General features: G+C 48.7%; 1 protein-coding gene across 1 annotated transcript in view; it reads left to right on the top strand.

Moving 5' to 3' along the window:
• LOC110521105 (signal-induced proliferation-associated 1-like protein 1) overlaps positions 1 to 23,905 on the top strand; it is a 156,323-nt gene extending 132,418 nt beyond the window's left edge. The window contains 9 exon segments of the mRNA XM_090233232.1: positions 4,736 to 4,833; positions 5,184 to 5,659; positions 7,227 to 7,409; positions 7,801 to 8,020; positions 10,343 to 10,571; positions 12,490 to 12,642; positions 13,725 to 13,842; positions 17,677 to 17,755; positions 20,046 to 23,905. Of these exon segments, the coding sequence (XP_090089358.1) occupies positions 4,736 to 4,833; positions 5,184 to 5,659; positions 7,227 to 7,409; positions 7,801 to 8,020; positions 10,343 to 10,571; positions 12,490 to 12,642; positions 13,725 to 13,842; positions 17,677 to 17,755; positions 20,046 to 20,189 (1,700 nt within the window). The 3' untranslated portion in view covers positions 20,190 to 23,905.
• Positions 23,906 to 24,711: the final 806 nt, after the last annotated feature.

The raw sequence follows: 24,711 nt of genomic DNA on the forward strand, positions 1-24,711 counted from the left end.
ATCTCTACAGTCCCTCTGTTTTCTACTGTTCATCATCATCATCTCTACAGTCCCTCTCTGTTTTCTACTGTTCATCATCATCATCTCTACAGTCCCTCTCTGTTCATCATCATCATCTCTACAGTCCCTCTCTGTTCATCATCATCATCTCTACAGTCCCTCTCTGTTTTCTACTGTTCATCATCATCATCTCTACAGTCCCTCTCTGTTCTTCATCATCATCTCTACAGTCCCTCTCTGTTCATCATCATCATCTCTACAGTCCCTCTCTGTTCATCAACATCATCTCTACAGTCCCTCTCTGTTCATCATCATCATCTCTACAGTCCCTCTCTGTTCATCATCATCATCTCTACAGTCCCTCTCTGTTCATCATCATCATCATCTCTACAGTCCCTCTCTGTTCATCATCATCATCTCTACAGTCCCCCTCTGTTCTTCATCATCTCTACAGTCCCTCTCTGTTCATCATCATCATCATCATCTCTACAGTCCCTCTCTGTTCATCATCATCATCTCTACAGTCCCTCTCTGTTCTTCATCATCATCATCTCTACAGTCCCCCTCTGTTCTTCATCATCATCTCTACAGTCCCCCTCTGTTCTTCATCATCATCTCTACAGTCCCTCTCTGTTCTTCATCATCATCATCTCTACAGTCCCCCTCTGTTCTTCATCATCATCTCTACAGTCCCCCTCTGTTCTTCATCATCTCTACAGTCCCTCTCTGTTCATCATCATCATCTCTACAGTCCCTCTCTGTTCATCATCTCTACAGTCCCTCTCTGTTTTCTACTGTTCATCATCATCTCTACAGTCCCTCTCTGTTCATCATCATCATCTCTACAGTCCCTCTCTGTTTTCTACTGTTCATCATCATCATCTCTACAGTCCCTCTCTGTTCATCATCATCATCTCTACAGTCCCTCTCTGTTCTTCATCATCATCTCTACAGTCCCTCTCTGTTCTTCATCATCATCATCTCTACAGTCCCTCTCTGTTTTCTACTGTTCATCATCATCATCTCTACAGTCCCTCTCTGTTCATCATCATCATCTCTACAGTCCCTCTCTGTTCATCATCATCTCTACAGTCCCTCTCTGTTCATCATCATCATCTCTACAGTCCCTCTCTGTTCATCAACATCATCTCTACAGTCCCTCTCTGTTCATCATCATCATCTCTACAGTCCCCCTCTGTTCTTCATCATCTCTACAGTCCCTCTCTGTTCATCATCATCATCATCTCCACAGTCCCTCTCTGTTCATCATCATCTCTACAGTCCCTCTCTGTTCATCATCATCTCTACAGTCCCTCTCTGTTCATCATCATCATCTCTACAGTCCCTCTCTGTTCATCATCATCTCTACAGTCCCTCTCTGTTCATCATCATCATCTCTACAGTCCCTCTCTGTTCATCATCATCATCTCTACAGTCCCTCTCTGTTCATCATAATCATCTCCACAGTCCCTCTCTGTTCATCATCATCTCTACAGTCCCTCTCTGTTCATCATCATCATCTCTACAGTCCCTCTCTGTTCATCATCATCATCTCTACAGTCCCTCTCTGTTCATCATCATCATCTCTACAGTCCCTCTCTGTTCATCAACATCATCTCTACAGTCCCTCTCTGTTCATCATCATCTCTACAGTCCCTCTCTGTTCTTCATCATCTCTACAGTCCCTCTCTGTTCTTCATCATCATCTCTACAGTCCCTCTCTGTTCATCATCATCATCATCTCTACAGTCCCTCTCTATTCATCATCATCATCTCTACAGTCCCTCTCTGTTCATCATCATCATCTCCACAGTCCCTCTCTGTTCATCATCATCATCTCTACAGTCCCTCTCTGTTAATCATCATCATCTCTACAGTCCCCCTCTGTTCATCATCATCATCTCTACAGTCCCCCTCTGTTCATCATCTCTACAGTCCCCCTCTGTTCATCATCATCATCTCTACAGTCCCTCTCTGTTCATCATCATCATCTCTACAGTCCCCCTCTGTTCATCATCATCATCTCTACAGTCCCCCTCTGTTCATCATCATCATCTCTACAGTCCCTCTCTGTTCATCATCATCATCTCTACAGTCCCTCTGTTCATCATCATCATCTCTACAGTCCCTCTCTGTTCTTCATCATCTCTACAGTCCCTCTCTGTTCTTCATCATCATCTCTACAGTCCCTCTCTGTTCATCATCATCATCATCTATACAGTCCCTCTCTATTCATCATCATCATCTCTACAGTCCCTCTCTGTTCATCATCATCATCATCTCTACAGTCCCTCTCTGTTCATCATCATCTCCACAGTCCCTCTCTGTTCATCATCATCTCTACAGTCCCTCTCTGTTCATCATCATCATCTCTACAGTCCCTCTCTGTTCATCATCATCATCATCTCTACAGTCCCTCTCTGTTCATCATCATCATCTCTACAGTCCCTCTCTGTTCTTCATCATCTCTACAGTCCCTCTCTGTTCTTCATCATCTCTACAGTCCCTCTCTATTCATCATCATCATCTCTACAGTCCCTCTCTGTTCATCATCATCATCTCCACAGTCCCTCTCTGTTCATCATCATCATCTCTACAGTCCCTCTCTGTTCATCATCATCATCTCTACAGTCCCTCTCTGTTCATCATCATCATCTCTACAGTCCCCCTCTGTTCATCATCATCATCTCTACAGTCCCCCTCTGTTCATCATCTCTACAGTCCCCCTCTGTTCATCATCATCATCTCTACAGTCCCTCTCTGTTCATCATCATCATCTCTACAGTCCCCCTCTGTTCATCATCATCATCTCTACAGTCCCCCTCTGTTCATCATCATCATCTCTACAGTCCCTCTCTGTTCATCATCATCATCTCTACAGTCCCTCTGTTCATCATCATCATCTCTACAGTCCCTCTCTGTTCATCATCATCATCTCTACAGTCCCTCTCTGTTCATCATCATCATCTCTACAGTCCCCCTCTGTTCATCATCTCTACAGTCCCCCTCTGTTCATCATCTCTACAGTCCCTCTCTGTTCATCATCATCTCTACAGTCCCTCTGTTCATCATCATCATCTCTACAGTCCCTCTCTGTTCATCATCATCATCTCTACAGTCCCTCTCTGTTCATCATCATCATCTCTACAGTCCCCCTCTGTTCATCATCATCATCTCTACAGTCCCCCTCTGTTCATCTCTACAGTCCCCCTCTGTTCATCATCTCTACAGTCCCTCTCTGTTCATCATCATCTCTACAGTCCCTCTCTGTTTTCTACTGTTCATCATCATCATCTCTACAGTCCCTCTCTGTTCATCATCATCATCTCTACAGTCCCTCTCTGTTCATCATCATCATCATCTCTACAGTCCCTCTCTGTTTTCTACTGTTCATCATCTTCATCATCTCTACAGTCCCTCTCTGTTCATCATCATCTCTACAGTCCCTCTCTGTTTTCTACTGTTCATCATCTTCATCATCTCTACAGTCCCTCTCTGTTCATCATCATCTCTACAGTCCCTCTGTTCATCATCATCTCTACAGTCCCTCTCTGTTCATCATCATCTCTACAGTCCCTCTCTGTTCATAATCTTCATCATCTCTACAGTCCCTCTCTGTTCATCATCTCTACAGTCCCTCTGTTCATCATCATCTCTACAGTCCCTCTCTGTTCATCATCTCTACAGTCCCCCTCTGTTCATCATCATCTCTACAGTCCCTCTCTGTTTTCTACTGTTCATCATCATCATCTCTACAGTCCCTCTCTGTTTTCTACTGTTCATCATCATCATCTCTACAGTCCCTCTCTGTTCATCATCATCATCTCTACAGTCCCCCTCTGTTCATCATCATCATCTCTACAGTCCCTCTCTGTTCATCATCATCATCTCTACAGTCCCCCTCTGTTCTTCATCATCATCATCTCTACAGTCCCCCTCTGTTCTTCATCATCTCTACAGTCCCTCTCTGTTCATCATCATCTCTACAGTCCCTCTCTGTTCTTCATCATCATCATCTCTACAGTCCCTCTCTGTTCTTCATCATCATCATCTCTACAGTCCCTCTCTGTTCTTCATCATCATCATCTCTACAGTCCCTCTCTGTTCTTCATCATCATCATCTCTACAGTCCCTCTCTGTTCTTCATCATCATCATCTCTACAGTCCCTCTCTGTTCATCATCATCATCTCTACAGTCCATCTCTGTTCATCATCATCATCTCTACAGTCCCCCTCTGTTCATCATCATCATCTCTACAGTCCCTCTCTGTTCATCATCATCATCTCTACAGTTCCTCTCTGTTCATCATCATCATCTCTACAGTCCCTCTCTGTTTTCTCAGCTCTCTACAGTATCTCCCCTACTTTATCCCCTCTTTCTCTCTCACACACACAAACCACCCCACATAGCCGTGTCCCCCCTGGGTTCGTTGCTCACTAATGGCCTGTCCTGTCTATTGCTGTGTGGCTGTTGTGTAACACCTGGCCAATTACATTATATAGACTTGTTTATTTATACACACACACACACACACACACACACACACACACACACACACACACACACACACACACACACACACACAGCAATAACTGCAGAAAACTGTAGACAACCACAGGCACACACACTGTACGGCTGTAGAAAAATTGTAGCTAGTTTTTCAAAGATGCATGGTTCTAAGGACCATGTACGGAAACCTGTGGGATAATGTGTGTGTGTGTGTGTGTGTTTTAGATGCTCCTGTGTCTAAGTCTGGTCCTGGGTACTCCGGAGCACCACGCATCCAGAGGCAGGAGCAGGTCATGCACCACTCCCCCAAGAAGAGCTCCCAGGTCAGGCTTCACCCTGCACAACTCCTGTCCTCACCTCGACCAGGGTGGGAGCACCACACATACAGTACTTCTTAACACACCCATTGAACCATTTGGGATGCATCTCAATAGTCCAAAATTACTATCTGTCCTCATCCACTGTACTTCATCTGCACTGACCTGAAGACAGGATCTCTTGTCCAGGTCTTACAGACTATTCAGACGACTCCGTTATGTTGACTAAACTCTCCGCTGTAGCTGACTCCTGTCTAACCCATCTCTAAACCCCCCCCAACCCATCTCTAAACACCCCCCAACCCATCTCCAACCCCCCCAACCCATCTCTCAACCCCCCCCCCCCCCCCCACCAGCCTGAGGGTCCCTACTCCAGCAGTAACACCCTGTCCAGCACGGCCTCGAGCGGGGGCCACAGCGACACCGACAAGTGGTTCGACCTGGGGGGCCCCGGGGGACCAGGGGAGGCCCCTGACTCTGAACCCAACGGCCTGGGAGGGGGGTACCTCCAGGGGGCCTCAGCCGACAGCGGGATAGACACTTCATCCTACGGAGGAGGGGGTGGGGGCCACTCACACCCCCACCAGGAGAGTTCTAGTTCCCTCTTGGCTCCTGGGGGTAGAGAGGGGAGGGATAGAGCTCCATCACCCTGGCATAGCCCCACTGAGGGGGGCAGGAGGGTCCTGGAGAGGTCATCCCCGGCCGCAGAGAGCTCACAACCCCCAGGGGAGAGGGGGGAGAGAGGAGAAGGGGCGGCTAGGACTCCTCCTACATGTCTACTGGTTGGAGATGGCAGCTCGTACAGTCTGACTGATGCAGGATCGCACTCCAGGTATGGATGGGTGGGTTGGACACGGAAAACACACAGCAGACACACACACAGCAGACACACACACAGCAGACACACACACAGCAGACACACACACAGCAGACACACACACACAGCAGACACACACACAGCAGACACACACACAGCAGACACACACACAGCAGACACACACAGCAGACACACACAGCAGACACACACAGCAGACACACACACAGCAGACACACACACAGCAGACACACACACAGCAGACACACACACAGCAGACACACACACAGCAGACACACAGCAGGCAGACACACACACAGCAGGCAGACACACACACAGCAGGCAGACACACACACAGCAGGCAGACACACACACAGCAGGCAGACACACACACAGCAGGCAGACACACACACAGCAGGCAGACACACACACAGCAGGCAGACACACACACAGCAGGCAGACACACACACAGCAGGCAGACACACACACAGCAGGCAGACACACACACAGCAAGCAGACACACACACAGCAGACACACACACAGCAGACACACACACAGCAGACACACACACAGCAGACACACACACAGCAGACACACACACAGCAGGCACACACACAGCAGACACAGAGGGAAACCGTGTCAACAGTAGCACAATACAGTGGCCTTGGTTTGATATTTTGATAGTGTAGCAGAACACACACACTTCCTGTTCCAGAAATAGAGGTTGATGATCGGCAGCAGTCCATTCATGTCATCCTCTGCTCTGACGTCGGTAGGGAAACGACTGTGTAACACTCTGTAATCTCTACTAGTCTACTGCGAAATCTGTAGATCATCCTTTCTATAAATGGGTTTTAGCTCGTAGTTATTAGTTCAAAGTCTAGATTATGTCCATGCCAGGGATTACAGTACTTTGGTCCTCCATGGCCACGAGTTGAATCTCCCTGTAGTGACCTTTCTCTTCTCTCCTCTCCTCCTATCCTCCTCCTCCCCTCCTCTCTCCTCTCCTCTTTCTCCCTTCTGCCCTGCCCCCTGTCCTCCTCCTCCCCTCCTCTCTCCTCTCCTCCTGTCCTCCTCCTCCTCTCCTCTCATCCCTCTTTCTCCCTTCTGCCCTGCCCCCTGTCCTCCTCCTCCCCTCCTCTCTCCTCTCCTCCTGTCCTCCTCCTCCCCTCCTCTCTCCTCTCCTCCCTCTTTCTCCCTTCTGCCCTGCCCCCTGTCGTCCTCCTCCCCTCCTCTCTCCTCTCCTCCCTCTTTCTCCCTTCTGCCCCGCCCCTGTCCTCCTCCTGCTCTCTCCTGTCCTCCTCCTCCCCTCCTCTCTCCTCTCCTCCTCCCCTCCTCTCTCCTCTCCTCCTGTCTTCCTCCTCCCCTCCTCTCTCCTCTCCTCCCTCTTTCTCCCTTCTGCCCTGCACCCTGTCCTCCTCCTCCCCTCCTCTCTCCTCTCCTCCTGTTCTCCTCCTCCCCTCCTCTCTCCTCTCCTCCTGTCTTCCTCCTCCCCTCCTCTCTCCTCTCCTCCCTCTTTCTCCCTTCTGCCCTGCCGCCTGTCCTCCTCTCTCCTTCCTTCCTCCCCACCATCCTCCTCTCCAGTTCCAGAGGCCACTCCCCTCGTGAGGACTCGTCTTCCTCGGCCACCTCCCCTTGCTCCCAGACGTCGGTCTCCCCCGGCCCCAAGACCTTCTACCCCCGTCAGGGAGCCACCTCCAAGTACCTCATCGGCTGGAGGAAGCCAGGATCCACCATCAACTCTGTTGACTTCGGAGACAACCGCAGGTAAGACCAGGAGGAAGTGGCCTTGTACCTTAGAATAGTTCCTCTATCAAGACTTTATCGCCACCTTGTGGCTAAAATTAATATTGCATACAGTGATTATAGACAACTACTGTCATACACCGAATATGGACAACTACTGACATTATACAGTGAATATAGACAACTACTGACATTACACTGACTACAGACAACTACTGACATTATACACTGTTGCCATTGGACAGTCACATTGCTAGTGGACAGTCACATTGCTATTGGACAGTCACCTTGCTAGTGGACAGTCGCCTTGCTAGTGGACAGTCGCCTTGCTAGTGGACAGTCGCCTTGCTATGTCTTTTGCATGGCTGTATTATCTGACCCCTGACCTCTGCTTGTTATTGTGTCTCCCCAGGAAGTCTCCAGGGGAGGGAGGAGGAGGAAGTGGAGGCGAGGGGAGTGGCGGCGGCGGCGGCGGCGGCGGAGGACGAGGGGGTCAGGATGGGGGTAACAGCAGACCCCATCACTCCCTCCAGCCACACCTCACCCACGCTAAGACCACCGCGGAGGACGACATGAAGAGACTGAGTCCAGACAGCCCCCCCAAACACAGACGACACAAGGTCAAGGTCAAGGTGAGACTGAGTCCAGACAGCCCTCCCAAACACAGACGACACAAGGTCAAGGTCAAGGTGAGACTGAGTCCAGACAGCCCTCCCAAACACAGACGACACACAGTCAAGGTCAAGGTGAGACTGAGTCCAGACAGCCCTCCCAAACACAGACGACACAAGGTCAAGGTCAAGGTGAGACTGAGTCCAGACAGCCCTCCCAAACACAGACGACACAAGGTCAAGGTCAAGGTGAGACTGAGTCCAGACAGCCCTCCCAAACACAGACGACACAAGGTCAAGGTCAAGGTGAGACTGAGTCCAGACAGCCCTCCCAAACACAGACGACACAAGGTCAAGGTCAAGGTGAGACTGAGTCCAGACAGCCCTCCCAAACACAGACGACACAAGGTCAAGGTCAAGGTGAGACTGAGTCCAGACAGCCCTCCCAAACACAGACGACACACGGTCAAGGTCAAGGTGAGACTGAGTCCAGACAGCCCTCCCAAACACAGACGACACAAGGTCAAGGTCAAGGTACAGGATATTAGGTTGTAACGTTGCGGGTGAATATTCCTTAATGGATTATCTTTCCTTCCCCCCCCCCCCCCAACACATACTGCAAAAATAATCAAACTGTTAAGGAGAGCAGAGCTACAACTTTTGATTGCAAATTAAAGTTACAGATACAGCACTTTAAATCATCCTGTATGTCATAACTTTAATCCTCGTGTCATAACTTTACTCCTCATGTCATAACTTTAATCCTCATGTCATAACTTTAATCCTCATGTCATAACTTTAATCCTCGTGTCATAACTTTAATCCTCGTGTCATAACTTTAATCCTCATGTCATAACTTTAATCCTCATGTCATAACTTTAATCCTCGTGTCATAACTTTAATCCTCATGTCATAACTTTAATCCTCATGTCATAACTTTAATCCTCATGTCATAACTTTAATCCTCGTGTCATAACTTTAATCCTCGTGTCATAACTTTAATCCTCGTGTCATAACTTTAATCCTCGTGTCATAACTTTAATCCTCGTGTCATAACTTTAATCCTCATGTCATAACTTTAATCCTCATGTCATAACTTTAATCCTCGTGTCATAACTTTAATCCTCGTGTCATAACTTTAATCCTCGTGTCATAACTTTAATCCTCGTGTCATAACTTTAATCCTCGTGTCATAACTTTAATCCTCGTGTCATAACTTTAATCCTCGTGTCATAACTTTAATCCTCGTGTCATAACTTTAATCCTCGTGTCATAACTTTAATCCTCGTGTCATAACTTTAATCCTCGTGTCATAACTTTAATCCTCGTGTCATAACTTTAATCCTCGTGTCATAACTTTAATCCTCGTGTCATAACTTTAATCCTCATGTCATAACTTTAATCCTCATGTCATAACTTTAATCCTCATGTCATAACTTTAATCCTCGTGTCATAACTTTAATCCTCGTGTCATAACTTTAATCCTCGTGTCTTAACTTTAATCCTCGTGTCATAACTTTAATCCTCGTGTCATAACTTTAATCCTCGTGTCATAACTTTAATCCTCGTGTCATAACTTTAATCCTCGTGTCATAACTTTAATCCTCATGTCATAACTTTAATCCTCATGTCATAACTTTAATCCTCATGTCATAACTTTAATCCTCATGTCATAACTTTAATCCTCGTGTCATAACTTTAATCCTCGTGTCATAACTTTAATCCTCGTGTCATAACTTTAATCCTCGTGTCATAACTTTAATCCTCGTGTCATAACTTTAATCCTCGTGTCATAACTTTAATCCTCGTGTCATAACTTTAATCCTCGTGTCATAACTTTAATCCTCGTGTCATAACTTTAATCCTCGTGTCATAACTTTAATCCTCGTGTCATAACTTTAATCCTCGTGTCATAACTTTAATCCTCGTGTCATAACTTTAATCCTCGTGTCATAACTTTAATCCTCGTGTCATAACTTTAATCCTCGTGTCATAACTTTAATCCTCGTGTCATAACTTTAATCCTCGTGTCATAACTTTAATCCTCGTGTCATAACTTTAATCCTCGTGTCATAACTTTAATCCTCGTGTCATAACTTTAATCCTCGTGTCATAACTTTAATCCTCGTGTCATAACTTTAATCCTCGTGTCATAACTTTAATCCTCGTGTCATAACTTTAATCCTCGTGTCATAACTTTAATCCTCGTGTCATAACTTTAATCCTCGTGTCATAACTTTAATCATCATGTCATAACTTTAATCCTCATCTCCATCTGGTGTGTTTTCATTATATTAATATATGATAGCAGATGACATCAGTTTAACTCTCTCTCTCCTCCAGTCCTCCTCCTCAAGCCAGCCCCCTACCCGTCGGTCTCTCCACCGCACCCTGTCTGATGAGAGTATCTACCGGGGCCAGCGTGTCCCCTCTCTGAGGCTGGGGGACCTAGAACCAGACCCTACCCTGGGTAATGACATGTTGTTCAGCTGCTCTACCCTGCCACGCTCTCCCACCACCCGCGGGGTGCCCCTCAGACGACCCTCGTACAAACTGGGGATCAAACTACACGGTGAGAGGAGCCGTATTGACACAGGGTTGGGGAATGTGGTTCTGGACAGCTTGAGACAGTTCGCCACGTTGGTGACTCAATACTTGATGTGGCCAAGCTGGGGGGGATAAAGACTGTGTATATGCCTCCCTCTTCTGGTAGAAAGTGTATTGATCTACATTTTGGTAAAAAAAAGATTCATTACACTATTCAAGAATAATAGTGTAGTTTATTTTTCAATGAGAGAGGAAACTGATGGAATTAATTAATCGAAAAGACTCAAAATGTCTGTCTTCTAGGGATGTCCACGGTCCTAATCTGTCCTCTCTCTACAGGTGATCTGTCTTCTAGGGATGTCCACGGTCCTAATCTGTCCTCTTGTCCTCTCTCTACAGGGGATCTGTCTTCTAGGGATGTCCACGGTCCTAATCTGTCCTCTTGTCCTCTCTCTACAGGGGATCTGTCTTCTAGGGATGTCCACGGTCCTAATCTGTCCTCTCTCTACAGGGGATCTGTCTTCTAGGACTGTCCACGGTCCTAATGCGTCCTCTCTCTACAGGGGATCTGTCTTCTAGGGATGTCCACGGTCCTAATCTGTCCTCTCTCTACATGGGATCTGTCTTCTAGGGATGTCCACGGTCCTAATCTGTCCTCTCTCTACATGGGATCTGTCTTCTAGGGATGTCCACGGTCCTAATCTGTCCTCTCTCTACATGGGATCTGTCTTCTAGGGATGTCCACGGTCCTAATCTGTCCTCTCTCTACAGGGGATCTGTCTTCTAGGGATGTCCACGGTCCTAATCTGTCCTCTCTCTACAGGGGATCTGTCTTCTAGGGATGTCCACGGTCCTAATCTGTCCTCTCTCTACAGGGGATCTGTCTTCTAGGGATGTCCACGGTCCTAATCTGTCCTCTTGTCCTCTCTCTACAGGGGATCTGTCTTCTAGGACTGTCCATGGTCCTAATGCGTCCTCTCTCTACAGGGGATCTGTCTTCTAGGGATGTCCACAGTCCTAATCTGTCCCCTTGTCCTCTCTCTACAGGGGATCTGTCTTCTAGGGATGTCCACGGTCCTAATCTGTCCTCTCTCTACAGGGGATCTGTCTTCTAGGGATGTCCACGGTCCTAATCTGTCCTCTTGTCCTCTCTCTACAGGGGATCTGTCTTCTAGGACTGTCCATGGTCCTAATGCGTCCTCTCTCTACAGGGGATCTGTCTTCTAGGGATGTCCACAGTCCTAATCTGTCCTCTTGTCCTCTCTCTACAGGGGATCTGTCTTCTAGGGATGTCCACGGTCCTAATCTGTCCTCTTGTCCTCTCTCTACAGGGGATCTGTCTTCTAGGAATGTCCACGGTCCTAATCTGTCCTCTCTCTACAGGGGATCTGTCTTCTAGGGATGTCCACGGTCCTAATCTGTCCTCTCTCTACAGGGGATCTGTCTTCTAGGAATGTCCACGGTCCTAATCTGTCCTCTCTCTACAGGGGATCTGTCTTCTAGGGATGTCCACGGTCCTAATCTGTCCTCTCTCTACAGGGGATCTGTCTTCTAGGGATGTCCACGGTCCTAATCTGTCCTCTCTCTACATGGGATCTGTCTTCTAGGGATGTCCACGGTCCTAATCCGTCCTCTTGTCCTCTCTCTACATGGGATCTGTCTTCTAGGGATGTCCACGGTCCTAATCTGTCCTCTTGTCCTCTCTCTACAGGGGATCTGTCTTCTAGGGATGTCCACGGTCCTAATCTGTCCTCTCTCTACAGGGGATCTGTCTTCTAGGGATGTCCACGGTCCTAATCTGTCCTCTTGTCCTCTCTCTACAGGGGATCTGTCTTCTAGGAATGTCCACGGTCCTAATCTGTCCTCTTGTCCTCTCTCTACAGGGGATCTGTCTTCTAGGGATGTCCACGGTCCTAATCCGTCCTCTTGTCCTCTCTCTACAGGGGATCTGTCTGCGTCTGACACGTCATTGGCTGAGATGGTTGAGCGACAGCGCCACCCCCTTCCCCAGGAGCTGATGCCCCTCCCCCCCTCTGAGAGCAGGGACAGCCCCCTGGACTGGACCCACCTGGTGGATGTGGCCAATACCTTCGAAAGTAAGAGTGTGTGTGTGGGTGTGTGTGGGTGTGTGCGTGTGTGTGTGTGTGTCTGGACTCACCTGGCGCATGTGGTCAATACCTGCAAGAGGAAGAGGCAGGGAATGACTGAATACGATGAACACTGCATAGTAATGATGTGTCTCCCGTGACAACAGTTACTACTACAATTTGTCTCAACCTGATCTTTAATCACATTCTCTTTCTCTGCCTCTCGCATGTTTTCCTCTGACAATTATATCTCTCTTCCTCTCATTTACTCTACCTCCTTCCCTCCCCCTCCCTATCCCCCCTCCTCATTCCCTCCCTATCCCTTCTCCCTCCCTCCCTATCCCCTCTCTCCTCCTTCCCTCCCTACCTCACCTCCTTCCCTCCCTCCCCACCTTCCCTACCTCCCCCTCCTCCTTCCCTACCTCCCCCTCCTCCTTCCCTACCTCCCCTACCTCCTTCCCTACCTCCCCCTCCTTCCTCCCCCTCTCCTTCCTTCCTTCCTCTCCTTCCTTCCTTCCTTCCTTCCGTCTCCATCCCTCCCTCCCCCTCCTTCCTTCCCTCTCCTTCCCGCTCCCGCTCCCTCCCCCTCATTCCCTCCTTCCCTCTCTCCCTCCTTCCCTCTCTCTTCCTTCTCCTATCCCCTCTTCCTTCTCGTATCCCTCTCTTCCTCCTCGTATCCCCCTCCTCCTATCCCTCTCTCTTCCTTCTCCTATCCCCTCTTCCTTCTCGTATCCCTCTCTTCCTTCTCGTATCCCTCTCTTCCTCCTCGTATCCCCCTCCTCCTATCCCTCTCTCTTCCTCCTCCTATCCCTCTCTCTTCCTCCTCGTATCCCCCTCCTCCTATCCCTCTCTGTTCCTCCTCCTATCCCTCTCTCTTCCTTCTCCTATCCCTCTCTTCCTCCTCCTATCCCTCTCTCCCTCCTCCTATCCCTCTCTCTTCCTCCTCCTATCTCTCTCTTCCTCCTCCTATCCCTCTCTTCCTCCTCCTATCTCTCTCTTCCTCCTCCTATCCCTCTCTCTTCCTCCTCCTATCCCTCTCTCTTCCTCCTATACCTCTGCCTCCCTCCCTCCCTCCCTCCCTCCCCCTCCAGTCCAGAGAGGGTTTGTGTTCAGTGATTCTAACCACAGAGGTAGTGGAGCCTCCAGCCCTCACCAGTCACAGCCCAGCCTGGACCTACAGCCTGCCCCTCTGTCCAGACCATCATCCAGGTAACCCTCACCACACAGCCCAGCCTGGACCTACAGCCTGCCCCTCTGTCCAGACCCTCATCCAGCTAACCCTCACCACACAGCCCAGCCTGGACCTACAGCCTGCCCCTCTGTCCAGACCCTCATCCAGCTAACCCTCACCACACAGCCCAGCCTGGACCTACAGCCTGCCCCTCTGTCCAGACCCTCATCCAGCTAACCCTCACCACACAGCCCAGCCTGGAGATACAGCCTGCCCCTCTGTCCAGACCGTCATCCAGCTAACCCTCACCACACAGCCCAGCCTGGAGATACAGCCTGCCCCTCTGTCCAGACCGTCATCCAGCTAACCCTCACCACACAGCCCAGCCTGGACCTACAGCCTGCCCCTCTGTCCAGACCGTCATCCAGGTAACCCTCACCACACAGCCCAGCCTGGACCTACAGCCTGCCCCTCTGTCCAGACCATCATCCAGGTAACCCTCACCACACAGCCCAGCCTGGACCTACAGCCTGCCCCTCTGTCCAGACCCTCATCCAGCTAACCCTCACCACACAGCCCAGCCTGGACCTACAGCCTGCCCCTCTGTCCAGACCCTCATCCAGCTAACCCTCACCACACAGCCCAGCCTGGACCTACAGCCTGCCCCTCTGTCCAGACCCTCATCCAGCTAACCCTCACCACACAGCCCAGCCTGGAGATACAGCCTGCCCCTCTGTCCAGACCGTCATCCAGCTAACCCTCACCACACAGCCCAGCCTGGAGATACAGCCTGCCCTCAAAGCTCATTACTAAGCTAAGGACCCTGGGACTGAACACCTCCCTCTGCAACTGGATCGGGCCGCCCCCAGGTGGTAAGGGTTGGCAACAACACATCTGCCACGCTGATCCTTCCTCCACGTGAGCGCCTCAAGGGTGCACGAGTCCAACACCATCATTGCCTGTTCACCAACAATGAGACGGCCTATAGGGAGGAGGTCAGAGACCTGGCCGTGTGGTGCCAGGACAACAACCTCTCCCTCAACGTCAGTAAGACAAAGGAGATGATTATGGACTACAGGAAAAAGAGGACCGAGCACGCCCCCATTCTCATCGACGCGGCTGTAGTGGAGCAGGTTGAGAGCTTCAAGTTCCTTGGTGTCCACATCACCAACGAACTAACATGGTCCAAACACACCAAGACAGTTGTGAAGAGGGCAAGGGAAATGGGGATACCCAGTCAGTTGTACAACTGAATGCATTCAACTGAAATGTGTCTTCCGCATTTCACCCAACCCCTCTGAAGAGGACACGTCTATTCAGGAGACTGAAAAGATTTGGCATGGGTCCTCGGATCCTCAAAAAGTTCTACAGATGCACCATCGAGAGCATACTGACTGGTTGCATCACCGCCTGGTATAGAAACTGCTGGCCTCCGACCGCAAGGCATAACAGAGGGTAGTGCGAACGGCTCAGTACATCACTGGGGCCAAGCTTCCTGCCATCCATGACCTCTATACCAGGCGGTGTCAGAGGAAGGCCCTAAAAATCATCAAAGAATCCAGCCACTCTAGTCATAGACTGTTCTCTCTGTTACTGCACGGCAAGCGGTACCGGAGCGCCAAGTCTAGGTCCAAAAGGCTCCTTAACAGCTTCTACGCCCCCAGTCATAAGACTGATGAACAGTTGGCTACCAGGACGATTTGCATTTAACCCCCACCTATTTTTTGTACACTGCTGCTACTCTCTGTTTATTATCTATGCAAAGTCACTTCACCCCCACCTACATGTACAGACTACCTCTACTGACCTGTACCCCCCCCACACTGACTCGGTACCGGTACCCCCCCACACTGACTCGGTACCGGTACCCCCCCACACTGACTCGGTACCGGTACCCCCTCACACTGACTCGGTACCGGTACCCCCTCACACTGACTCGGTACCGGTACCCCCTCACACTGACTCGGTACCGGTACCCCCTCACACTGACTCGGTACCGGTACCCCCCCACACTGACTCGGTACCGGTACCCCCTCACACTGACTCGGTACCGGTACCCCCTGCACACTGACTCGGTACCGGTACCCCCTCACACTGACTCGGTACCGGTACCCCCTGCACACTGACTCGGTACCGGTACCCCCTGCACACTGACTCGGTACCGGTACCCCCCCACACTGACTCGGTACCGGTACCCCCCCACACTGACTCGGTACCGGTACCCCCTCACACTGACTCGGTACCGGTACCCCCCCACACTGACTCGGTACCGGTACCCCCTCACACTGACTCGGTACCGGTACCCCCCCACACTGACTCGGTACCGGTACCCCCTCACACTGACTCGGTACCGGTACCCCCCCACACTGACTCGGTACCGGTACCCCCTCACACTGACTCGGTACCGGTACCCCCCCACACTGACTCGGTACCGGTACCCCCTCACACTGACTCGGTACCGGTACCCCCTCACACTGACTCGGTACCGGTACCCCCCCACACTGACTCGGTACCGGTACCCCCCCACACTGACTCGGTACCGGTACCCCCTCACACTGACTCGGTACCGGTACCCCCTGCACACTGACTCGGTACCGGTACCCCCTCACACTGACTCGGTACCGGTACCCCCTGCACACTGACTCGGTACCGGTACCCCCTCACACTGACTCGGTACCGGTACCCCCTCTATATATCCTCGTTGTTATTTTATTGTGTTATTTTATTTGTTTTACTTTTTAGTTTATTTAGTAAATATTTTCTTAACTCTTATTTTTCTTAACTGTGTTGTTGGTTAAGGGTTTGTCAGTTAGCATTTCACTGTGAGGTCGACACGCACTTGTGACTTAACTACATTTACATTGATATGTTAGGAATATGGAAGTGCTTTACAGCAATCTCTTTAAATAAAGATCCAATTTAGGTGACACGTTAGGTGGGTGACACGTTAGGTGACATGTTAGGTGACACGTTAGGTGGGTGACACGTTAGGTGACATGTTAGGTGACATGTTAGGTGACACGTTAGGTGGGTGACACGTTAGGTGACACGTTAGGTGACATGTTGGGTGACACGTTAGGTGGGTGACACGTTAGGTGACATGTTAGGTGACATGTTAGGTGACACGTTAGGTGAGTGACACGTTAGGTGACATGTTAGGTGACATGTTAGGTGACACGTTAGGTGGGTGACACGTTAGGTGACCTGTTAGGTGACACGTTAGGTGGGTGACACGTTAGGTGACATGTTAGGTGACACGTTAGGTGACATGTTAGGTGGGTGACACGTTAGGTGACATGTTAGGTAGGTGACATGTTAGGTGACACGTTAGGTGGGTGACACGTTAGGTGACATGTTAGGTGACATGTTAGGTGACACGTTAGGTGGGTGACACGTTAGGTGACACGTTAGGTGACATGTTAGGTGACATGTTAGGTGACATGTTAGGTGACATGTTAGGTGACACGTTAGGTGGGTGACACGTTAGGTGACATGTTAGGTGACATGTTAGGTGACACGTTAGGTGGGTGACACGTTAGGTGACATGTTAGGTGACACGTTAGGTGACATGTTAGGTAGGTGACACGTTAGGTGGGTGACACGTTAGGTGACATGTTAGGTGGGTGACACGTTAGGTGACATGTTAGGTGGGTGACATGTTAGGTGGGTGACACGTTAGGTGACATGTTAGGTGACATGTTAGGTGACATGTTAAGGGACACGTTAGGTGACACGTTAGGTGACACGTTAGGTGACACGTTAGGTGACACGTTAGGTGACATGTTAGGTGACACGTTAGGTGGGTGACACGTTAGGTGGGTGACATGTTAGGTGGGTGTGTTTAAATGTATGTTAACTCTTTGTCTCCCCAGTGAGGGTCCAGCAGGTCTGGAGAGGAATGTGACCAAGCTGGAAGCCGTGGTCAAGATGCTACAGGATGACCTGAAGAAGGTAACACACACACACACACACACACACACACACACACACACAATATGTCTCATCTCATAATTTCAGCATATTTATGTGGAAAAATGGACGTCTATAACCACACAAATCAATACATGCACTTAGCTTAGCAACGAACCATCAAAACAACAATACTCATTCTAATGGACTACACACACACACACACACACACACACACACACACGCAAAACCAGACTTCTGCTCCACCCATTGTCCCTTCTGAAAGACGTTTGGCGTTAGCTGCCTCCGCTCTGTAGAAGGTTTGCTGCTTACTTAAAGCTACTTAACACATTTTTAATTCCTTTTTAATTTTTTAAAATTTAACTAGGTAAGTCAGTTAAGAACAAATTATTATTTACAATGACAGCCTACTCCGGCCAAACCCTAACCCGGACCACGCCGGGCCAATTGTGCGCCGCCTTATGGGACTCCCAATCACGGCCGGTTGTGATACAGCCTGGAATCGAACCAGGGTCTGTAGTGATGCCTCTAGCACTGAGATTTAGTGCCTTAGACCGCTGCGCCACTCGAGAGCCTATATAGAGTTAGCGGTGTTATAGCTACCGTCTATTATATATAGAGTAATCATCCCTAGCGGTGTTATGTATAGAGTAATCATCCCTAGCGGTGTTATGTATAGAGTAATCATCCCTAGCGGTGTTATACCTACCGTCTGTTATATATAGAGTAATCATCCCTAGCGGTGTTATATTGAGTAATCATCCCTAGCGGTGTTATAGCTACCGTCTATTATATATAGAGTAATCATCCCTAGCGGTGTTATAGCTACCGTCTATTATATATAGAGTAATCATCCCTAGCGGTGTTATAGCTACCGTCTGTTATATATAGAGTAATCATCCCTAGCGGTGGTATAGCTTCCGTCTGTTATATATAGAGTAATCATCCCTAGCGGTGTTATATTGAGTAATCATCCCTAGCGGTGTTATAGCTACCGTCTATTATATATAGAGTAATCATCCCTAGCGGTGTTATAGCTACCGTCTATTATATATAGAGTAATCATCCCTAGCGGTGTTATAGCTACCGTCTGTTAAATATAGAGTAATCATCCCTAGCGGTGTTATAGCTAACGTCTGTTATATATAGAGTAATCATCCCTAGCGGTGTTATATTGAGTAATCATCCCTAGCGGTGTTATAGCTACCGTCTATTATATATAGAGTAATCATCCCTAGCGGTGTTATAGCTACCGTCTATTATATATAGAGTAATCATCCCTAGCGGTGTTATAGCTACCGTCTATTATATATAGAGTAATCATCCCTAGCGGTGTTATAGCTACCGTCTATTATATATAGAGTAATCATCCCTAGCGGTGTTATAGCTACTGTCTGTTATATATAGAGTAATCATCCCTAGCGGTGTTATAGCTACCGTCTGTTATATATAGAGTAATCATCCCTAGCGGTGTTATAGCTACTGTCTGTTATATATAGAGTAATCATCCCTGGCAGTGTTATAGCTACTGTCTGTTATATATAGAGTAATCATCCCTAGCAGTGGTATAGCTACTGTCTGTTATATATAGAGTAATCATCCCTGGCAGTGTTATAGCTACCGCCTGTTATATATAGAGTAATCATCCCTAGCGGTGTTATATAGAGTAATCATCCCTAGCGGTGTTATATAGAGTAATCATCCCTAGCGGTGTTATAGCTACCGTCTGTTATATATAGAGTAATCATCCCTAGCGGTGTTATGTAGAGTAATCATCCCTAGCGGTGTTATATAGAGTAATCATCCCTAGCGGTGTTATATAGAGTAATCATCCCTAGCGGTGTTATAGCTACCGCATGTTATGTAGAGTTGCTGACTCTAACTTAAACATGTATCCCTTGTCTCACCTTCTCTCTCTCACTCCCTCTCTCTCTCTCCTCTCACTCTCTCTCCCTCCTCTCTCTCTCTCCCTCCTCTCTCTCTCCCTCCCTCCCTGCCTGCCTCCCTCCCTGCCTGCCTCCCTCCCTGCCTCCCTCCCTCCCTCCTTCTCTCACTCCCTCTCGCCCTCCCTCTCTCTCTCCTTCTCTCTCCCTCTCTCTCTCCCTCTCTCCCTCTCTCCCTCTCTCCCTCTCTCCCTTCCACCTTCTCTCACTCCCTCTCTCCCTCCCTCTCTCTCTCCTTCTCTCTCTCTCCCTCCCTCCTTCTTTCTCTCCCTCGTTTATCTCTCCTCTTTACCCCCCCACTACTTATCCCTCCCTCCCCCTCTATCCCCCTCTCCCTCCCTCTATCCCCCTCTCCCTCCCTCTTGTAGGAGCGTGAGGAGAAGCAGCGTCTCCATCTGCAGATCAAAAGGCTCTGGGAGGATAACCAGCGGCTGCAGGAGGAGTCCCAGAGCTCTGCTGCCAAACTCAAGAAGTTCACAGAGTGGGTCTTCAACACCATCGACATGAACTGAGACAGACAGAGGAGGAGAGGAGGAGGGTTCTACCACATTGACCAGAAGAGGAGGGGGAGGAAAAGGAGAAAGGAGAAGAGTAAATGGAAAGAGAGAGGACCAGTCCCAAAAACATTCCCCTTCTCCCTTGCACAAACGGAAGTACTGATTCCACTCTCCATGCCTCTTCCTTGTCCCCGGAAGTACTGATTCCACTCTCTGAAGTGCCAACTAAGGTTTCCTCTCTCAACTACCCACTGAAACTCAGGATTAGCTAGAAGGACAGTCTTCTTCTGTTAAATAATGAAGGATTTATTTCATACTGTGGGATTTGAAGAGGAGCTGTGTGTGTAATTGTGATGGGCTCTCGGTACTGCCAAGAAATACTGGAGCTCAGAAGACTAGAGCTCTGTCCTCCTCCTCTCCTCCCTCACTGTCTGAGCTGACTTCACTCTGGGGGTGGTAGGAAGACTCCGACATAAAGAGAGACTTGTGTTTTACCCCAATAGCCAGCCTCTCAGTGGCTGTACAGTACATCTCTTCAGCTAAGGCCTCAAAGCACATAAGAGCACAGAGTAACAGGAAACTGTGGAATCTCATCTCTTCTCCCTGTCTCCACTCTTCCTCCTCTGCAAATTTGACTTGTCTGATGCTACCTCTGTCTACACTACCCCAACAGACAGGCAGATAGATGGACGGAGGGAAGAGGCAGACAGAGAGGAGGCAGGCAGGCAGACAGACAGACAGACAGGTAGATAGACAGCGGGAGGGAAGAGGCAGACAGACAGACAGACAAACAGACAGGCAGGCAGACAGGTAGATAGACAGGCAGACAGACATGTAGACAGACGGGTAGACAGGCAGACAGACAGACGGGTAGACAGACAGACAGACAGACAGGCAGACAGACGGGTAGATAGACAGACAGGCAGACAGACGGGTAGATGGACAGACAGGCAGACAGACGGGTAGATGGACAGACAGGCAGACAGACGGGTAGATAGACAGACAGGCAGACAGACGGGTAGATAGACAGACAGACGGGTAGATAGACAGACAGACAGACAGACAGATGGGTAGATAGACAGACAGACAGACAGACAGACGGGTAGATAGACAGACAGACGGGTAGGAAGACAGACGGGTAGACAGACAGACAGACAGACAGACGGGTAGATAGACAGACGGGTAGATAGACAGACGGGTAGATAGACAGACGGGTAGATAGACAGACGGGTAGATAGACAGACAGACAGACAGACGGGTAGATAGATAGACAGACAGGCAGACAGACGGGTAGATAGATAGACAGACAGGCAGACAGACGGGTAGATAGACAGACAGACGGGTAGATAGACAGACAGACAGACGGGTAGATAGACAGACAGACGGGTAGATAGATAGACAGACAGGCAGACAGACGGGTAGATAGACAGACAGACAGACGGGTAGATAAACAGACAGACGGGTAGACAGACAGACAGACGGATAGATAGACAGACAGACGGGTAGATAGACAGACAGACAGACAGACGGGTAGATAGACAGACAGACAGACGGGTAGAAAGACAGACAGACAGACGGGTTGATAGACAGACAGACAGACAGACAGACGGGTAGATAGACAGACAGGCGGGTAGATAGACAGGCAGGCAGGCAGACAGACAGGTAGGTAGGTAGACAGGCAAACAGACAGACAGGTAGATAAACAGACAGGCAGACAGACCGACAGGTAGACAGGCAGACAGGTTGATAGACAGGCAGACAGACAGGTAGGTAGATAGACAGGCAGACAGACAGATAGGTAGACAGACAGACAGACAGGTAGACAGACAGACAGACAGGCAGACAGACAGGTAGGTAGATAGACAGACAGGTAAGACAGACAGGTAGATAGGCAGACAGGTTGATAGACAGGCAGACAGACAGGTAGGTAGATAGATAGACAGACAGACAGACAGGTAGATAGGCAGACAGACAGGTAGACAGGCAGACAGACAGGTAGGTAGATAGGTAGACAGACAGACAGACAGGTAGACAGACAGACAGGTAGATAGGCAGACAGACAGGTAGACAGGCAGACAGACAGGTAGGTAGATAGACAGACAGGTAAGACAGACAGGTAGATAGGCAGACAGGTTGATAGACAGGCAGACAGACAGGTAGGTAGATAGATAGACAGACAGGTAGATAGGCAGACAGACAGGTAGACAGGCAGACAGACAGGTAGGTAGATAGACAGACAGCGGGAGGGAAAAGACAGAAAACCAGCCCTGTGTTGCCAGCTGTTTTTTTCTGTACATTTATATTCCTCAATCTACAGGGAACACAGATCTGTATGTATTTCTGTAGGAACAAACACTTAGAGAGAATGGAGACCCGTCCATTCCTCACCTGTACATATCAACTAGCTATCTGTGGTTTACTGTATAGTCTGCATTCTGACCATCAACACATTGTACCTGTACTGGTTTGGACCGGGGCATTGAGAGGTACATGGAGTCACTGTCATTAGGCCAGGCTACATCTGAAGGAGAACAGTGTTTTTTGGGGGGGTTTTGGTTGACAGACATTCCTCTATACTTCTCCCGTAGTGCCCCCTTACTAGTCTGGTTGGCCTGTAGTGTGTCACGATCAAGCCTATATACCATACACAAGGCTACCATACACACACTCTTACCCCACACACACCACTACCCTACAACCACAACACACACACTCTTACCCCATAACCATACACACACCTCTACCCCATAACCATACACACACTCTTACCCCATAACCATACACACACCTCTACCCCATAACCATACACACACTCTTACCCCTTAACCATACACACACCTCTACCCCATAACCATACACACACTCTTACCCCACAACCATACACACACTCTTACCACACAACCACGCCTCCACGAGGGGGTCTCTAATCTATACTCCACTGAAACCTCTGCCATTTTAAATCCTACAACTAATTACAGATGCTGGTGACACTTTGACCAAACCTGACAGCAAAAAACTGTCCTGTTTTCCAGTACCGCTTCAAAACAACAACAACAACAACAACAAGCATCATTATCAAGGACTCCAGGATCACATGACATGGGTGAAAACAGGAGCATATTGGTGATTAGGAACCGTGTAGGTCTTAAAAGCAATAGCAAAGGAGTTTACAACCAAACTTGGTCTCGGAGGACAGATCTGAAGTCGAAACACGAAACGCGGTACCATAAGGTTTTAGACAGCCGTCTCAAAGGAGAATTCCACCCACAATGCAGCTTCATAACATGCCTCATAACGGCTGTATGTCTTCATTTTGCTACATTTCTATATATTGGAAAACTTGATTGTTGACATACAAAACATTTTGGGACTATATCAACAGTGGACTAATGTAACAAATACCACAAGAGTTGTGGTTTTTTTTGAGGGGGGGGGGGGTTGGGGGGTGGAATTTTCCTTTTAACTTTTCTAAAAGCAATGGGCCGTCTCCTGCCTTTGGTAACTAGACGCTGAAGAGAAGGAAAGAAAGACAGATGTTTCCTCTTCTCCTTCTCCATCTCAAGGAATGTTAATTCTGTGAAAACTTTTAAAATTCCGGTCGACGTTAAAATTCCGGTCGACAAGTCATTTTAATTGGGGTGGGGGTGGGTGGGGGGCATTTTCTGATGTATTTATGTCTGTGTATATTATAAAAATGAATAAATAAGTTGTTTTTGTTGCGTACAGTGCAACTGAAGTTGTCAGTGTTTTTAGTTTTCTCTTATTTTTATTTATTTAAATGGATTCAAATGATTTCTGTTCTTGCTTTTAAAGCCTGATATTATGGTTTCTACTAGCTCTGGTCCATGGCATTACCGCATTTTCCTCCACACCCATTAGTGGAGAAATATGTACTTACACCCTGGACCAGAGCTTGCTTTCTATATTATTCATATCTTGTTTCGTAGGTGCCAGAGCCTGCTGTTGTTACGTACAGTACCATCCAGTGCTGAAAAGTGGAAGTCTCACAACTTAAATCAATGTGCAGCCATGATCTATCCACTGTGCCTTGAAATGCTGCTCGCTTTGTCTGTCTGTCTGTCTGTCTGTCTGTCTGTCTGTCTGTCTGTCTGTCTGTCTGTCTGTCTGTCTGTCTGTCTGTCTGTCTGTCTGTCTGTCTGTCTGTCTGTCTGTCTGTCTGTCTGTCTGTCTGTCTGTCTGTCTGTCTGTCTGTCTGTCTGTCTGTCTGTCTGTCTGTCTGTCTGTCTGTCTGTCTGTCTGTCTGTCTGTCTGTCTGTCTGTCTGTCTGTCTGTCTGTCTGTCTGTCTGTCTGTCTGTCTGTCTGTCTGTCTGTCTGTCTGTCTGTCTGTCTGTCTGTCTGTCTGTCTGTCTGTCTGTCTGTCTGTCTGTCTCTACATTCAACTAAACCCCAAAATAAAGGAATACAGTTGACCCATTCAACCTTGTGAAGCTACTCTGATTGCAGTACAGTTGACTGACACCAGGACAGGGAGGGAAACACCTAGTCATCACACCGATGTGCGTGTCTCTCTCTCTC

This window comes from Oncorhynchus mykiss, chromosome 4 (assembly GCF_057628025.1).
Source record: "Oncorhynchus mykiss isolate SJ-2025 chromosome 4, ASM5762802v1, whole genome shotgun sequence".
Lineage (NCBI taxonomy): Eukaryota > Metazoa > Chordata > Actinopteri > Salmoniformes > Salmonidae > Oncorhynchus > Oncorhynchus mykiss.